This window comes from Balaenoptera borealis (assembly GCF_965194805.1).
Source record: "Balaenoptera borealis genome assembly, chromosome: 1".
Taxonomy (NCBI): Eukaryota; Metazoa; Chordata; class Mammalia; order Artiodactyla; family Balaenopteridae; genus Balaenoptera; species Balaenoptera borealis.
In genome coordinates this window covers 99,088,190-99,105,963 of record NC_138860.1, presented here as the reverse complement: position 1 = coordinate 99,105,963, position 17,774 = coordinate 99,088,190, and the positions used below count along the sequence as shown (strand labels likewise).

The 17,774-nt window shown below is 33.7% G+C and overlaps 1 protein-coding gene across 3 annotated transcripts in view; it reads left to right on the top strand.

The window, feature by feature from the left end:
• The window catches only part of STXBP3 (syntaxin binding protein 3), a 53,338-nt gene that overhangs the window by 26,596 nt on the left and 8,968 nt on the right, over positions 1-17,774 (top strand). The window contains exons 9-18 of one of the 3 annotated variants that reach the window (XM_082384649.1): positions 2,971-3,095; positions 5,687-5,782; positions 5,918-5,975; positions 10,183-10,209; positions 11,217-11,282; positions 12,387-12,467; positions 13,358-13,496; positions 13,787-13,893; positions 14,439-14,531; positions 17,083-17,168. In XM_082384649.1, coding sequence (XP_082240775.1) covers positions 2,971-3,095; positions 5,687-5,782; positions 5,918-5,975; positions 10,183-10,209; positions 11,217-11,282; positions 12,387-12,467; positions 13,358-13,496; positions 13,787-13,893; positions 14,439-14,531; positions 17,083-17,168 — 878 coding nt within the window. The remainder of the gene's footprint in view (positions 1-2,970; positions 3,096-5,686; positions 5,783-5,917; positions 5,976-10,182; positions 10,210-11,216; positions 11,283-12,386; positions 12,468-13,357; positions 13,497-13,786; positions 13,894-14,438; positions 14,532-17,082; positions 17,169-17,774) is intronic. The other 2 variants (XR_014242444.1, XM_082384650.1) reach the window with 2 other exon arrangements.

Below are 17,774 nucleotides of genomic sequence, written 5' to 3'. Positions count from 1 at the left end.
CTATGCCATTTAATTCATAGATATGTCAATTAGCAAATGATGTAACTTCTCTGTGCCTACGTTTTCTTATCTATAAAATGGGGATAATAAGAGAATACCTGTTTTATAAAATAGAGGATTAAATGAGTTAATACATAAAAAGTTTTTAGAATAGTGCTTGCAACTGAGTAAACAGTTAATAAACATAATTTTTCCTGTTATCACCAGCTTTGTATTCTTGGACATATTATTTACTCTGAGTTGTATTTTCATCTATAAAATGGATCAGATGATATGTACCGTGCTTGGTTGGTATGAAGATTAGGCAGATTAGCTTGTGTTTGGCATATAATAGGAGTTTAATGAATGATAGCTATTACTATCTTATCAAGGTAATATAAAGTAATCTAAGACTAAGATTAGAACCTGGGGAATTCTAGCATTTGAACTTGGGTTGGAGAGTGAAGAGCTTGAGTAGACTGACAGAGGTGGTGCCAGAGGGCTAGGAAGCCATATTACAGTAGCTGAAGAATGAAAAGAAGGAACTGTTGATAGTTTAGAAGAGGAGATGGGCAAGGAAACCACCAATTACAATGCATGTAGTAAGAGGAATGAGAGAAGAATACATGAAATGTAGTGGGAACATAGGCTGGGGCTTAATCTTATTGTAACTGGAGTCTTGGAAGGCATCCTAGAGGAAGAGGCCCTTGAGCTTGAAGAATGAGTATAACAGAAGAGGGAGTTTTTTTCTTGGATAACAGGATTCTTTGGGCAGAGGCATAGAGAAAAAGGCAAAATTCACAATCAAACAACTTGGCTAGAATGGAGGGTGTAAGATTAGATGTAATGTTGGTTTAGAACTTTAAAAGTTACTAGGTTTTGGTTTGGAGGACTAGTGAAATCTGTTGTCCTGGTTGTAGTTATGAAGATAATGGCTTGGTATACATAGCATAGTGGGTAGTCAATAAATGTTTGTTGAATGAGGAAAGAGATAAACGATCATTATATTAGTTAATATCCCTTTAGTCCTTCATGATTTCAATGAGAAAAAGGAAAATCCACAAAAACCAAACTTGTCCTTTCCATTCTTTCTGCCTCAGAAATTATACATCTTTCAAATGCTTGATACCTTTTCTTCATTCAAGGACCTGAGAGAGTGTCACCTCGTTTTTTTTTTTTTTTTTTAATGCTATTCTTGTCTGCTTACATTCTTTTTTTTTTTTTTTAATGTATGTATGTATGTATGTATGGCTGTGTTGGGTCTTCGTTTCTGTGCGAGGGCTTTCTCTAGTTGTGGCAAGCGGGGGCCACTCTTCATAGCGGTGCAGGGGCCACTCTTCATCGCGGTGCGCGGGACTCTTCATCGCGGTGCGCGGGCCTCTCATTGCCAAGCACAGGCTCCAGACACGCAGGCTCAGTAATTGTGGCTCATGGGCCGAGTTGCTCCGCGGCATGTGGGATCCTCCCAGACCAGGGCTCGAACCCGCATCCCCTGCATTGGCAGGCAGACTCTCAACCACTGCGCCACCAGGGAAGCCCTGTCACCTCGTTTTTGAAGTCTTTCCTCACTCTTCAGGTCAAGCGATTCTTCCTCTCACATACTTTCATAACCCCAAGCCCTGATATAGCACTTATATTGCACAGTCTTTTTCCTATTCATATTTCTGAAGACTCATAACTTGCATGTATTGAGGGCTTACTAAGTGCCAGGCACTGTGCTAAGTGTTCATGGTATTATTACATTTAATCTTTACAGTAATCTTATAGGGCAGAGGTTCTGATTAAATATATATATTTTTTGTTTGTTTTTTAATGAGAATACTGAGATATTAACAAGTTAAGCAATTTTTCCAAAGTTGTACAACAAGAAAGTGGTCAAGGCTGGGAATTCCCTGGCGGTTCAGTGGTTAGGACTCCACGCTCTCACTGCCGAGGGCCCAGGTTCGATCCCTGGTCAGGGAACTAAAATCCCATAAGCTGTGTGGCGTGGCCAAAAAATAAAAAAAATAAAAAAAAAAAAAGAAAGAAAGTGGTCAAGGCTGGATTCAGACCCAGATCTACCTGATTCCAGAGGCTGTGCTCTTAATCACTATACCATACTGTCTCAAGGTTTATTTAAATGAGTGAATGGTTAACTAAAAAAAATTTTAAAGATCTATTCTATGTAGTTTACCTTTGTCTGCTGTAAGTAAATAAATAAGAAATGTTTGTCGTAGTTGTGGTTGTCTCTTACTGCTCCAAATAATAATCCAAAGAATTTATTACTTTTTAAAATGAAGTATGGAAGATACTGATATTAACAATGATTTTTCCCAGCACTATTATTCACTGTTTAATGATTAGTGCTGTTTGTGAGTTAATGATAGCAAAGCTTTCATTGTAATTTACCATCTTAGCTGGCATCAATGTAATCTTTTAAAATGTGTAATGGCTAAGAGTACAGGCCATGGAGTGAAGCTGACCTGGGTTTGAATCTCCCTTCTACCACACACTAGCTAGCTATGTGATTTGGGCAAGTTACTTAATTTTAAGCCTTAATGCCCCCATTGTCAAATGGAGTTAATAATCCCTGTCTCACAGGGTTGCTATAAGAATTAAATAATATGGATATTTCTTGCTTAGCGCAGTGTGTAGCATAAAGAGCTCAAGTAATAACTACTATTCATAATTTATATCAGTTTTAGTGTTTATGGAGCTGAATTCCTAAGGAAATAGATTTAGTGCAGGCCAAATGTTACTTTTTTTAAAGGAATTTTCACAATATTGTATTATTGAGTATAGCCTCTTACTCTAATTATGAAAGCTTTTGGTTTTGTAGTCTTATTTTCTTCCCTGTTATACCACTCAGATTTTTCTGTTTTAATATAGCTTCACATTCTTAGGAATGGGGCAGAACTTAGGAAAAGTCTGCTTTTGTTTTCTAAGATACTAAAAATGTGTTCACACAAAGAAATTGAAGTTTCTTAAGATAATTTTATTTTGTTATTCCAGGGTAAAACTCATTCCCAGCTCATAATAATTGATCGTGGCTTTGATCCTGTGTCCACTGTCCTGCATGAACTGACCTTTCAGGCAATGGCATATGATCTACTGCCGATTGAGAATGATACATACAAGCAAGTATAACTTGAAGGGAATATATAGGACATATACAAACAGGATAGGATATTAGCATTTAATGATTCGTGCAGGCACCAGAAATCTAAAGCCCCTGTAACCTTTTTTCTTCAGAGACTTTATCCTTCTCTTACCCCTATAATCATAATCTATTAAAAATGTCTTGACCTTGTTAGTTAATGGGTAATTTAACTGCTTTGAAGCTTTTTCAGTGTATTTGCTTCCTTAACTGTGTCTACAACAAAAATAGATTTTAAACAGCTGGAATTTGTACTTTTCAGTAAATACCAGGCCCACTACTATATTTATTGAAGTGGAAACCATATTCAAATTGGTTAGGCTGTGATTATTCTGAATCACACATCCAAAAGTTATCTATATGTGCGTCTTGTCAACATAGTGTATTTAAAAAGATTAGAAGACTAGGAACCTAATTAGGATGGTTACTGAGAATAGATACAGGTTTACCAATTTGGCACCTATTATTGACTTAACTCTGATATAAGCATATTAACTTTAAAAGTAATATCAAGTAGCTAAATAAAAAATGAAATCACTTTTCTGTTAAGGAACCATTTTATTGTACCTTTGTGTATCATTTATGAGTGTGTGTATATATATATATACACACACATATATATACATATATATATAACATGTTATTTGATATCATAATTTCTAAATCCAAATTGGCATTTTTCAGCTAAGATTTACTGCTTTGAGCATAGTAATGAAAAAGAAAATTAGTTTTCTGAAATTTTATGTTTAAATTAATTTAGTAATTTTAATAGATTAAAAAGATCCAAAAATTTGTGCCAATTATAATACTTAATATTTTTCCTTAAACCAAATATTGTTAAACTAATTTTGTATTTTCTATTGTATTTTTATTTGCATTCTGGTCAAATCCTGGCTTCTGAGTTTTTCTTTGTTATTTGTATTAATGTTAGATGACGTAGATCAACATTTTTCTAATATAAAAGTAGTTTTTCTAATATTAAAGTAGTAATTCTAATATAAAATTAGTTTTTCTAATATAAAAGTAGTTATTCTAATATAAAAGTAGTTTTAAGCAGTTTATTCAGAATTTTCAGAAAGCATGTTGTTTACCTCTCTTATCCTTTAGGTCTCTAAACCTACATTGCTCAAGAGATTTAGAAACGACTTAAACTGATGGCACTTAAGAATTTGGTTCCAGACTGTTGACATAAGTTTCCAACATTTCTGACCTAGCACTTTTTTTTTTAATTTATCTCCCTAGGTTTGCTGGCAAGCAAAGCAAGGTTTAATTTTTTAAGAGTAATGGAGAGACTTATTTAAAAACAAAAACAAAGAAGTCAGAGATTTTTTGAATGAATCAAAAAGTCCAGGGATAAGACTAGATGGAAGCATGAACTCCTTGTGGATTGTGCTCCATCCCAATTTTTAATGGAAATAATGCAGAGCAGAAACTTCTAAGTATCCAGACTGTGTTCTTCATCTTGGTCACCTCTTCAAATGTACTCTTAGGATTGTCATCATCTTTCAGTATTGTCAGGCCTGCTACCTTAATCTTTGTTTATAAATCAAAGGTTAAAGAAGTACAAAGTGGCATTTTAAATGACAAAAAGGCCTCTGTCCTTAGTGCAGTCTTGTAATTAAGCACAGTCGTTCTGCCTTTGGACATCTGTAATTAAGACCAAATAGGTAGATGGTTTTATAGACGGGGCCTGAAATTTGGGGGATTGTAGAAATGATTATATTTATACAGCAGAAATCTCCATTTATTGTCTGCTATCCAGTGCTAGGAAAGCTCAATGCTGTCCATTCTGATCTTGGCTCAGGACGTTGACAGTCCCAAGGATGATTGAATTTTCCAGCGCCACAAATGGAAGGAGGCTGGCTATTTGCATAAAAAGAGAAGTGAGGAATTACATTTGGGGAAGCAGTCAGGAAGCCCATTTTGAGTAATTTCATGAACCTCTTGAATTGCCTCTCAGTTCAGTAGAACTCATTAAAGCAATCAAGGTTTTTAATGGCTACACTAGTTTTTCTCTCATTTCCTTTCCCATTCTTTAAAGGAGATGTGGTTATAGGGTTAGGGAAGAATATAGAAACAGATGATATATGTTTGTGAATTTTGTACCAACTCTGAAACACCTTCAGTACTTAATAGGCTACACTAGGGGGTGACATTTCTTTTCTTAATGGATGTTTGATAGTTGAGTTGATGGTTATTAGAACGTCAAAGTAGTGTTTTGAGCAACTAGAATACAAATTGTTAGTGTATTCACTCTTGTTCTTAAAGTTGATTGTGGAACGTTGAATTTTTGTTTCGAAGATACCACTTTGCTGAGATAAAACTCTATAATAATGACAGCTAAACCTAATGTTGGAAGTAAAAAGGTCTTGGTAGACATAGCACTTTGATCTTTATTGTATGGATAACAATATGCCTTAAGTTTTGAGCATGTATTCATTATCCCCCAAAATAGTGGATGTACTCTTCAGTTTCTTGAGCTGTATCTTAAAAGTATTGTTTACAAAAATGTTTCTTTCGCTTTTTGGGTGGGAAAATAATCCAGAAGTTCATACTTCTCTCTACTTGTAGGTATAAAACAGACGGGAAAGAAAAGGAGGCAATCCTTGAAGAAGATGATGACCTCTGGGTCAGAATTCGACATCGGCATATTGCAGTTGTATTAGAGTATGTGAACTCATTTTAATTTTTATTCTACATTTTTAAAATACTAAATACATGATAGTACATTTTGTAATCTTAAAATACTTTTGTAAAGAATTACACCTTAGAAATTTAAAGAATTCTCTCACAATTTGACAGGGAAATTCCCAAACTTATGAAAGAAATTTCATCAACAAAGAAAGCAACGGAAGGAAAGGTAAGAGTGTTATTTAACTTTCAAGATAATGATGAAGGTGAATTTTAAATTTTGTATAAAATTTTTTATCTATTTAACTTTCCATTTTGGGAAATTTCTAACATACACAAAAGTAGAGAAAATAAACTTTCATGTACCCATTACCTAGCCTCAACAGTTAGCAACATTTTCTCTGGTTTGCTCCATTAAAATTTATTTTTAAAAGGCCATTTAGCCAATTGCATTAATGCATTCTTGTTAGGTTTTTTATATTGAAGTATAATTTACCTAAGTAAAGTGCACAAATCTTAAGTGTATAGTGAATAACTTTTTACATACATATATATGTATTCATACACACACATACCTGTGGAACTACCACCTAAATCAAGATATAGGACATTTCTATCATTTCAGAAAGTTGCACAATAGTTTCTGTGAATGTAGAAAATTTAGCCTGATCCTTTCGAATCCGTATACCTTTTAAACTAGTTTTCTTAGTAGTTAATACCTCCTAGCTGTATAATGTAGAATAGAACTGGTGACAGGATATCCTTGTCTCATTCCCAACCTAAGGGGAAACGTGTTTGATATTTCATCATTGAGTATTATGGTAGTTCTAGGTTATTTTAGTTACATCCTTTGTCAGATTAAGAAGCTCCCTTCTATTCCATATTTGCCAACAGGTTTTTTTTTTGGTTTTGTTTTTTAAATCAGCAGTAGGTGTTGGATTTCATCAAATGCTTTATCAGCACCTATTGAAATTTTTTTCCCTCTTTTATTCTGTTAATGTGATAAGTTACATTCATTGATTCTCTAACATTAAACCAATCATGCATTCTTGGAATTAGCTCCACTTAGTCATGATACTTTATCCTTTTCCTATATCACTGGATTCTATTTGCTAATATTTTGCTTAGAATGTTTACTTCTAGGTTTATGAACAATAGTATTTCCCTGTAATAATTCTTGTGTGTGTGTGTGTGTGTGTGTGTGTGTGTGTGTGTGTGTGTGTGTGTGAGTGAGATAATCTTGTCAGGTTTTGGCAGCAAAATTATATTGGTCTTTAAATGAGTTGTAATGTTTTCCCTCTCATATTCTCTGGAAGTATTTGTGTAAGATTGTTATTACTTGTCTCATCATTGCTTGGAAGACTTCACAACTGAAGCAGTCTGGGCATGGAGTTTTCCATTTTTATGGGGAAGTCTTTACGTACAAATTCTTTAATAGTTACAGAACTATTCAGATTTTTAATCTTTTTTATATCAGTTTTGGGATGTTCATTTTTAAGGGATTTGTCTATTACATCTTCATTTTCAGATATCCTCTTATTATCTTTTCAGTGTCTGTAGAACCTGTAGCTGTGTTCTATTTATTTAATCCTAATATTGTTAATTTGTGTTTTAGCCTATATACTATTAATATGCCCTATATATATAATTAGTATTTCAAAGAACCAACTTTTGGCTTTGCTGATTTCTCTACTGTATGTTAGTTTTATGTTGAATTGATTTCTACTCATTTTTATTTCCTACCTTCAGCTTTCTTTGGCTTGTTTTTCTAACTTCTTGAGTTGGATGTTTACAGCATTGATTTTCAACCTTTTTTCTCTTACTATATATATTTATTTATTTCCTTCTTAACATTGTTATAGCTGCATTCCCCAAGTTTTGGAATAACCTATTTTTATTTCGATTCAGCTCAAAATATTTTCTAACTGTCATTGTGATGTCTTCTTTGACTCATGTGTTATATAGGAATATGTTTTTTAATTTCAAAGAGTTTGGGAATTTTCTACTTGTCTTTCTGTTATTGAATTGTAATTTAACTATATAGTGGTCAGAGAATGTGCCGTGTATGATTTCAGTCCTTTGAAATTTGTTCAGACTTGACTTGTGACCTATCATACGACCTATTGTGGTTAAGTACCCAATGTGTACTTGAAAAGAATACAAATTCTATGTGTGTCAATTAAATCAAGTTGGTTCATCATGTTATTCAAATATTCTATTTCTTTACTCATTTTTTATCTGCTTTTTATATCAGTTACTGAGAATGGTATCGCTTATGGCTGTGAATTAGTCTATTTTTTTTAGAATCTTGTCAACTTTCAAAGCTGTATCAACTGATGAAGCCATGTTAATTATAGTCTTTATAAATTTAAGATAGTTATCTTTCTGTTGAATTTATCTTTTATCAATACAAAATGTCATTTTGTTTTTCATTTGCAATATTTCTTGACTTAAACTCTACTTTGTCTGATTTTAATATAGCCATACCTGCTTTATTTTAGCTAGTGTTTACATGGCATATCTTTTCTCATCCTTTATTTTCACCAATTTGTGCCTTTATGTTTAAAGTGTGCTTCTTAAAAAGAGTTTGTATTGATAGTTGAGGTTTGTTTGTTTATTCAATCTGACGATCCTTATCTTGTAATTAGAATGTTTAAGTCCATCTGTATTTCATGTAATTATTGATATAGTTGAATTTGTTACCATCTTATTTGTTTTCTATTTATTTTATCCTTTTCCTTTTCTGCCTTCTTTATATATCGTCCTTTTTTTTTTTCTTTAAACTATTCCATTTTGTCTCCAAAATAAACTTTTGTTTTACCTTTTGGTATCCTTCTTGTAGTCATCATGTTGGGTATTACAAAATGTATCCTTATATTATCACAGTGTACCTTAAAGTATACTTTTGCCATGTCCTAAAGAATTCAAGAACCTTATAATAGTTTAACTCCATTTACCTCCCTTCCTCTTTTGTGCTATTGTTGTCATATATTTTACTTTACCATGTGTTATAAAGTCAGGATGTTATTTTTGTTTTAAATTCTCAATAGACTTTTATATTATCCACGTAAATTTGAAATTGTTGTTATTTATTCCTTATTGCTCTTCAGTGTTTCCATCTGGGCTGGATGATTTCTCTCAAGTTTTGTTTTTATCTAAGAATATCTGTGTTTTACAGAGACACTTGCTGTATTTAGAATTCAAGGTTGGCAGTTCTTCTTTTCCTTTCAGCAATTTAAAGATTTCAATATGTCACCTTTTGGCTACCATCATTTCTGTTAAAGAAGTCAGCTGTCATGTTACTGTTAATTTCCTGAAGATAAAGTGTCTTTTTAAAGATTTTTGTCTTTATCTTTTAGTTTTAGCAATGTGACCATAATATGCCTTACTGTGATGTGTTATTGTTGGTATTTATCCTCCTTGGGTTTATTGAGCTTCTTGAATCACTGGGTTTGTAACTTTCTTCATATTTGTAAAATTCTTGGCCCTTATTTCCTTACTTCTTGATTTTGTCCTAGTCTGTCTTTCCTCTCCTTCTAGAATTCCATTCACTTGTGTTTTAGATTTTTGGACCATATTCTACATCTCTTCTATTCCGTTCCTTATTTTCCCACTTTTTTCCTCCTCTGTGCTTTAATTAAATATTTTGTATTAACCTGACTTTGAGTCCCCTGCTTTTGTCTGTTGTATCCAGTCTGCAGTTAAACCCATTCAACATATTGTTTTTTAAACTGCATTAGAAAGTAAAGTTCCCCCTTTATAGTATAAAATTCCATGCGTTTTGACAAATGTATACTCTCATATAACCACAACCAAGATATAGAACAATTCCATCAACACCTCCCCCCCAATTGCCTTGTGCCACTTTGTAGGCAACCTCTCCATTCAACTCTGATCCCCTCAGAACCACTTATCTATTTTCTGTTCCTATAGTTTTGCCTTTTCCAGAATGACAGCTAAATAGAATAATACAATATGGCTTTTTCATTTAATACAATGCACTTGACATTCATCCATGTGACATGTAACAGGAGCTTCAACACTTTTTATTGATGAGTAGCATTCCACTGTATGGATATACTACGTTTTATCTGTTCACAAGTTGCAGAACATTTAGGTTTTTTCCAAGTTGTTGACAATTATGAATAAAGCCACTGTGAACATTCAGGTTTTGTGTGAACAGATGTTTTCATTCAGTTGGATAAATAAGAGTAGGATTGCTGGGTCATATAGTAAATGTATATTTAATTTTCTAGGAAACTTGCAAACTGTTCTCCTAATTTGCTGTACCATTTTACAGTCTCACCAATGATGTATGAGTCATTCATTGTGTTTTTAATTTCAAAGTTGCATTTAATTCTAGGACATCCATTGAATTTTTTTTTAATAAAGTCTATAATTCTCTATTGAAATACTCCATCTTTTCATCCATTTAGTTCATCTTTTCGCCTGTTTTCTTTAACGTAAGTATGATATTTTAAAGTCCTTGTCTGCTAACTCCAGCGTCTGGATTATCTTGGGTCTACTTTTATTGACTGTTTCATCACTTGAGTATCGATCACTTTTTCCTGTTTTACATGTCCAGTAATATATTACTGTATGTTAGACATTGTGAATGCTATGTTGCAAAGGCTCTTGATGATGTTCTCTCTACAAAGAGTATTGAGTTCTGTTCTGGCAGGCAGTTAATTTGCTAGTGAATAACCTTGATTCTGTTGAGACTTCATGTCAGGCTTTTGTTATGTTGAGTGTATTTCACTTTTGCATTTAGTCTGAAGATACAGTCCTTCCAGGACTAAATGTCTGGGATGTTCACTTAGAACTGTCTACTTTGTCTGGGTCAGAGAATGCCAGTATTGTCTTGCATTAAGACTCCTCTGAAATCTCTGCAGTTGTTCTCTGCTAGGCCTTTAAGAGTTATGCCCTGTACATGTGCAGCTTAGTATTTGGCCAGGGATGCTAAGGCAACCCTTTGACATGTCTTTGAGTTATGTTGTGACTGGCTCTTTTCTCTATTAACCCTGGACCCCAAACCCTACCTCAGTAGCCCCAAACTCTGATCTCTTTTTCCTCTGCCCAGAGAGACTTGCTTTCTACTTAAACTCTACTTCCTTTCACTGTGTTTTGGAAAATGTTTCAGGGAAGAGCCAAGATGAGTGCAGGGATCACCGCCTATGCTTTCCTTTGCTCAAGTAACCTAGCTTTGAGCTATTTTTGAAAAATCCTTTGCCTGAAAGCTGTTGTCTTTTTTATTTTGTCCAATTTTGTTTTTGTTTATGGAGGGAGAATAATTTTTTATATCAGTTACTTTATCATGGCTGCAACTGGAAACCTCTTGAATTTGTTTTCTTTTTAAAATTGCCAGATATTTAGTAAATTAATAAATATTTAAGACTACAGGATTTTGAAGTTGTTATATAAAAATAACTGAATCATAAGTTTGTTTTAAAAAATGTTTTATTTTTCCTAGACATCACTTAGTGCTCTTGCCCAACTGATGAAAAAGATGCCCCATTTCCGTAAACAGATTACTAAGGTAAGCAGTATCATATATAAGATGTGTTATCATTTTTAGTTTATTAGTCCATCCAGTTCTGTAGTCAGGTTTAGCAGTGGGTGTCATGGAATACTTGGTGTTAGTTGTCCGCTAAAACCTTACTCTAGGTCTGAGAAATACGCCAAATATCTAAGCTCCCCAATAGAGTTCTCTCTATATATACTCTTGATTTATTCAGATCCAGCTTAAATTTTTTTATATCTTTGTCTTGAATAGCCAAACAGAAAAAGTTTAATATTTATCAACTTAATAAGAAAATTCAACATTGGATTGACAAGTGGTTGTTGTTATACTTGGTTCATTGAATTAATAGTTATTTTTTTAATTTTATTTATTTATTTATTTATTTTTGGTTGCATTGGGTCTTCATTGCTGCACACCGGCTTTCTCTAGTTGTGGTGAGCAGGGGCTACTCTTCATTGTGGTGTGCGGACTTCTCACTGTGGTGGCTTCTCTTGTTGCGGAACGTGGGCTCTAGGCACGCTGGCTTCAGTAGTTGTGGCGCACGGGCTTAGTTGCTCCACGGCATGTGGGATCCTCCTGGACCAGGGCTCAAACCCGTGTCCCCCTGCATTGGCAGGTGGATTCTTAACCACTGCGCCACCAGGGATGTCTGAATTAATAGTTATATATCGGTAGATTTAAGAGCAATTAAAGCTGTGTGGGCAGGTAAAGTTTTGGTTTTTGCTGTTCCAGTCCTTCTTACAAGTAATTATCAGAATAATATTTACATATTTTTTATTATATTGCTCCCTAATCAAGAATCAATAACATAAATTCACACTTTTTCTGCTTGACTTTAAGGATTTCACTTTTTTTTTCTCACCTTATTTTTCACTACTCATAAGCCCAACACAAATTCAACCCTTCCATTCTGTTTTTTTGTGGTCTGTTGATTATCCCCTGTAGATCATGGTAATTTTCACTTTTTTCCTTTCTCGAGATGTTTCCCTTGATTTACATGGTACCTCCTTCCCACCTAAGCCCATACTTTCCTTCAGGCCCATCTCAAAAGTTTAATATTATCAGTTACACAGAAAGAAATGAAAATGCTTTAAATGATTGATTTCTTCTGTTTTTCAGCAAGTTGTTCATCTTAACTTAGCAGAAGATTGCATGAATAAGTTCAAGTCTAATATAGAAAAGCTCTGCAAAACTGAACAGGTATGTGCAGAATCAGAAATACCTATGTTCAGGATAGATTTCCAGAATTAACTTTGTCAGGTAAAATCTAACTTTTTGTTCAATACAGTGCACTAAATCACAGAACCTCTTTTAGAAGGAGACTCACCCACTTGGTTTAATACATCATTCCTTACCAACGCTAACAAGTAGCTACACAGTGTCATAGTAAGCAGTCCCTCCTAATCCATGATTATGCATTTTTGGTTGAATGGGATGATTTAAGTGTTTGGAGCATTAATTCAGGGTAGCACTGTTGGCAGGCCTTTTTCAGTGGGTGCAGCATTTAAGGCAGCATCCTGCAGAGTACTGTGTAGGCACGTTTAATTAAAGCCTCCTCTATAATGCCAAAGCTATTTAGATCAGTGCTGTCTAATAGAAATAGAATGCCAGTCATGTATAATTTTAAATATTCTAGTAGTCACATTAAAAAGGTAAAAAGAAATGAGTGTGGTTAACTTTAATATATTTGATTTAACCCAGTACCTCCAAAATATTATTTCAACATGTAATCAATATAAAACAATTATTGAAATATTTTACATTCTTTTTTTCACAAACAAGTCCTCAAAATCTGGTGTTTTAACTTAGAGCACATCTTAATTCAGACTAGACACATTTCAAGTGCTCAGTAGCCACATGCGGCTCATGTCTACCATATTAGCAAAGGTTTAGATTAATGATTTTCTTCTCTGAATTATTTTTTGACTTTTTACATTTTGTACAGTATTAGTTTACAAGTGATACATTTTCCTGTGAAAAGGCATCAGTGTTCCGTTAAAATTTGGCAAGTTTTAGTAATAGATTTTTTTAAACTGAAAAATGAATTTGGATCATAGACTACTGACTTTTTTTTTTTCATTTTCGTTAAGGACCTGGCACTTGGAACTGACGCAGAAGGACAGAAAGTCAAAGATGCTATGCGAGTACTCCTTCCAGTTCTACTCAACAAAAATCATGATAATTATGATAAAATAAGAGCAATCCTACTTTATATATTCAGTATTAATGGTAATGCAGACTGTTTATTTTCTTGAATATATTAAAATACCCAGCTCTAAAATCATTTTACAATCAGTGGTTTACTATTTGATCATAAGAGAATCTTAGAAAATTCAAAAGTAGTGGCTAAAGTTGGTTAAGATAAATAAAAGGAAAAATGTGAAATTGGGAGCATACTGAAGGGTATATAATTTAAATGTTTGCTTTTTTTAAAAAAGCTTTATTCTTAGGTACCTAAAACCTGGAAATGATTATGGTAGCAATTATTTGACTGTGCACTCATATTTTACTTATCTAAGGAACTACGGAAGAAAACTTGGACAGGTTGATCCAGAATGTAAAGATAGAAAATGAGAGTGACATGATTCGTAACTGGAGTTACCTTGGTGTTCCCATTGTCCCTCCCGTAAGAAATTTTACATTCTGTATATACTTATACATATGCATGTGTGGTCATTTGCATTAAATATGTTTTCTTATGAGGGAATCCATGTGGACAGTCTTCTTAATTTTACCGTTGATTTGGTAAGTAAAATATTAAAAATTTCATTTCTTTTCCATATATGAGTAATTTGGACAAGTACATTTTTCTAGTGAATTTATATCTTACAGCTTCTGTTGTAATTTGCTATTTATGCTTTTCTTTTTATGATTCATTTATAGCAGAATTTGAAGAACTCTGTATAGAATCTCACTCTTTCCCATCGAGTTTTATATAAGCACTTTGGAGTAAACATATTTTCTGATACTATCATAAATTTTATCATTAATGCACGAAATACTGTGAAGTTATGTGACCACACCTATTCAGATTTTTTGAGTAGGCTTTTCCACTCTTAGTTTTAAGTCAAATGCAACATAGTGTTTGTTGTAAATTAAACATCTTGTTAGAAAACTTAAGAGAATATCACTAAATAAAATTACTGATTTTTAATTTTTTCCTCTATTTAGTCTCAACAAGGCAAACCATTAAGAAAGGATCGGTCTGCAGAAGAAACGTTTCAGCTCTCTCGATGGACACCTTTTATCAAAGATATTTTGGAGGTAAAGTTCATTAAATTTTATTTATACCCTGAGTGCCCTTCTGTAGAATCTTTTTTACTCTTTGTATATTTATCTGTGAGTCTGAGCATATCTATGGGTCAGGAATTATCTGCAGTACTGGGAGAGTTCACAAAAGAAGGCTGTATCTGGTGTCAAGGGAGGAGAGGAAACTCTTGAAGATTCTCTCCTTAAAGACTGCAAATTCATACCACTGACTGACTCAAAATAAATTTTTTTTTAAAAAGTACACACATGCTTTATGAAAAAAACTCTGTTTGAAATAACTATGTAGCAGAAATATAAATAATTTAGTTGAATGAAAGTTCGACAAAATAACATTTGTTTATGACCACTGTTAGAAAGTGTTAGACTCCAGTATTCTTGGAAATGTATTTGTGATTAAAATGTAAACCTCCAATGGAATATTACTCAGCCATAAAAAGAAACAAAATTGAGTTATTTGTAGTGAGGTGGATGGACCTAGTGACTGTCATACAGAGTGAAGTAAGTCAGAAGGAGAAAAATACCGTATGCTAACACATATATATGGAATCTTAAAAAAAAAAAAAAAAATGGTTCTGAAGAACCTGGGGCAGGACAGGAATAAAGACACAGATGTAGAGAATGGACTTGAGGACACAGGGAGGGGGAAGGGTAATCTGGGACGAAGTGAGAGAGTGGCATGGACTTATATATACTACCAGATATAAAATAGATAGCTAGTGGGAAGCAGCTTCATAGCACAGGGAGATCAGCTCGGTGCTTTGTGACCACCTAGAGGGGTGGGATAAGGAGGGTGGGAGGGAGACGCAAGAGGGGGGAGATATGGGGATATATGTATATGTATAGCTGATTCACTTTATTATAAAACAGAAAATAACACACCATTGTAAAGCAATTATACTCCAATAAAGATGTTAAAAAAAAAATGTAAACCTCACTATAGTTTGCTTTTATAGTCAACAGATGGCTGATGCCTTTAGTACTGTTTACTTTTAGAAAATAATATTCAATTATAGGAAATTAGAAAATGAACTAATAAAAATCACATTAGGAGCTCAATAAAGTCATGACATTGATTCTTCAGTCATAATCAGATAGTTCTATTTATTCCAATTTGCCTTTAACTTATTAAACTTTAATTTCTATTTTCCTGTGGAAACTAATTGTGTACAATTTATTCCTATGATTTTTCTGTTTTGCTTGACTAATTCTATGTCATTCACACATGCTTAATATAGATGAAAAGTTTAAAGAGTTTAGACTTTTTTTTCTGAAGCATAAGGTTTGTTTTTTTTTCTGATCCATAACAAGGATATAGAACTAAGTAGTTTTTCTTTGCTAGTATTTTAAAAATAAGAATTGACCTTCTCAAACCCTTTAACAAGGATTTGCATATTAAATTCAGAAAACCCACTTTTACCTCAGTGGCAGTCTACGGCCTTCAGGGTTTCTCCTGAAACTTGGTTTCTTCACATCTTGCAGTCTTATTGAAATATTCTAGGACTACTGAGTACCTTGTACCCATTCCTTGTGTCCATTCCTACTTATTGATACCATTTGTACAACCATGCTCTAATGCAGTGGTCTCTAAACTTTCTTGATCATGCACACTTAACCATAATAGATGTGATCAGGAGCCTAGAGTATATGATTATTTATTTATAAACTATATAAATTCTGTATTGATAAAACACTCTGTGTACAGTATATACAATTACACATAAATATATAATAAAACATTAACCCTAAAAAGAAGGAAAATTTTAAAAATGAAATGAAAAGGAAAGCCTCTCTCATCCCATTGGCTTGTCTTGAATACACCTAGGCCAGGATGCACATTCTGTTTTAGAGCCACCGCTATGAAGGGCAAGGCCTGGACTCCAGTAGCCTAAGAGGTCTGTCAGGATTAAGATGGTATTTAGAAACCCTTAGCACTGGGCTTCCCTGGTGGCGCAGTGGTTAAGAATCCGCCTGCCAATGCAGGGGACATGGGTTCGAGCCCTGGTCCGGGAAGATCCCACATGCCGCGGAGCAACTAAGCCCGTGTGCCACAACTACTGAAGCCCGTGTGCCTAGAGCCCGTGCTCCGCAACAAGAGAAGCCATCGCAATGAGAAGCCTGTGCACTGCAACGAAGAGTAGCCCTTACTCACCGCAACTAGAGAAAGCCCGTGTGCAGCAACAAAAGACCCAATGCAATCTAAATAAATAAATAATAAAATAAATTATTTTTTAAAAAAAAGGAACCGCTAGCACTCTAGAGATAAAGATCCTTATAAGGTGCCTGGAATTCTCACACCAAAGTGGGAACCCTCCAGATGAAGAAATAACAGGCATGCAATAAATATTAGTTTAATAAGTAAATGATTTCATTAGTTTTTGTAGCAATTAAGATTTGTGAGTTTCAAAAAAAGGGCTAACCTTATTTTATTAAATATATATCCTTATGTTCCTTAATTGTAAACACAAGTTTTGAGTTTTATGTAACACAAACAAAATCCTGGAATTTACAATATTTTCTTGATGGTTTTAATTCTTTTCTTTCCTAGGATGCCATTGATAATAGGTTAGATTCAAAAGAGTGGCCATATTGTTCCCAGTGTCCAGCAGTATGGAATGGCTCAGGAGCTGTAAGGTAAAACCTATAAATGAAAGCCAGTGAAATTTTCACTATAAAATTACAGACTAATAACTAGTAACTATAGGTATTCCTGTATTGGTAACTCTTCTTGAAGCATATAGTCACTTAAAAGGCAGTTTTTCTTTAACTGTAACCTGTTTTAGATGAGTCCAGATAAGCAATATGAAAATGTGCCTTATTATAAAAAAAACTTTCATGAAACTAGAGAAGAATTTCTCCACTCATCTTTTTTTTTCTTCACATTAGCAGAGGACATAATCCTTTGTGATGACTTTTTTTGTGATAAAATATTTGAGACATTCAGAAAGCTGTAGACAATATTATAATGCATACCCTATACTCAGTGCCCAGCTTAACAAATGAATCATTATAAATACAGTTCAAGCTTCCTATATATCACTCTGATTTTTATTATTCTCCCTTTCTTCACTATCCTGAATTTGGTGTTTACCATTCACCTGTGTATCTTTATACATTTTCTACATATATCTGTATTCTAAATTATAGAGTTGTGTTTTGCAGGATTTTTCTCTTGGTCTTTGGCTTTTAGCAGTTTAACTATGATGTGTCTAGGCGGAGTTCTTTTTGTGTTTATTCTAC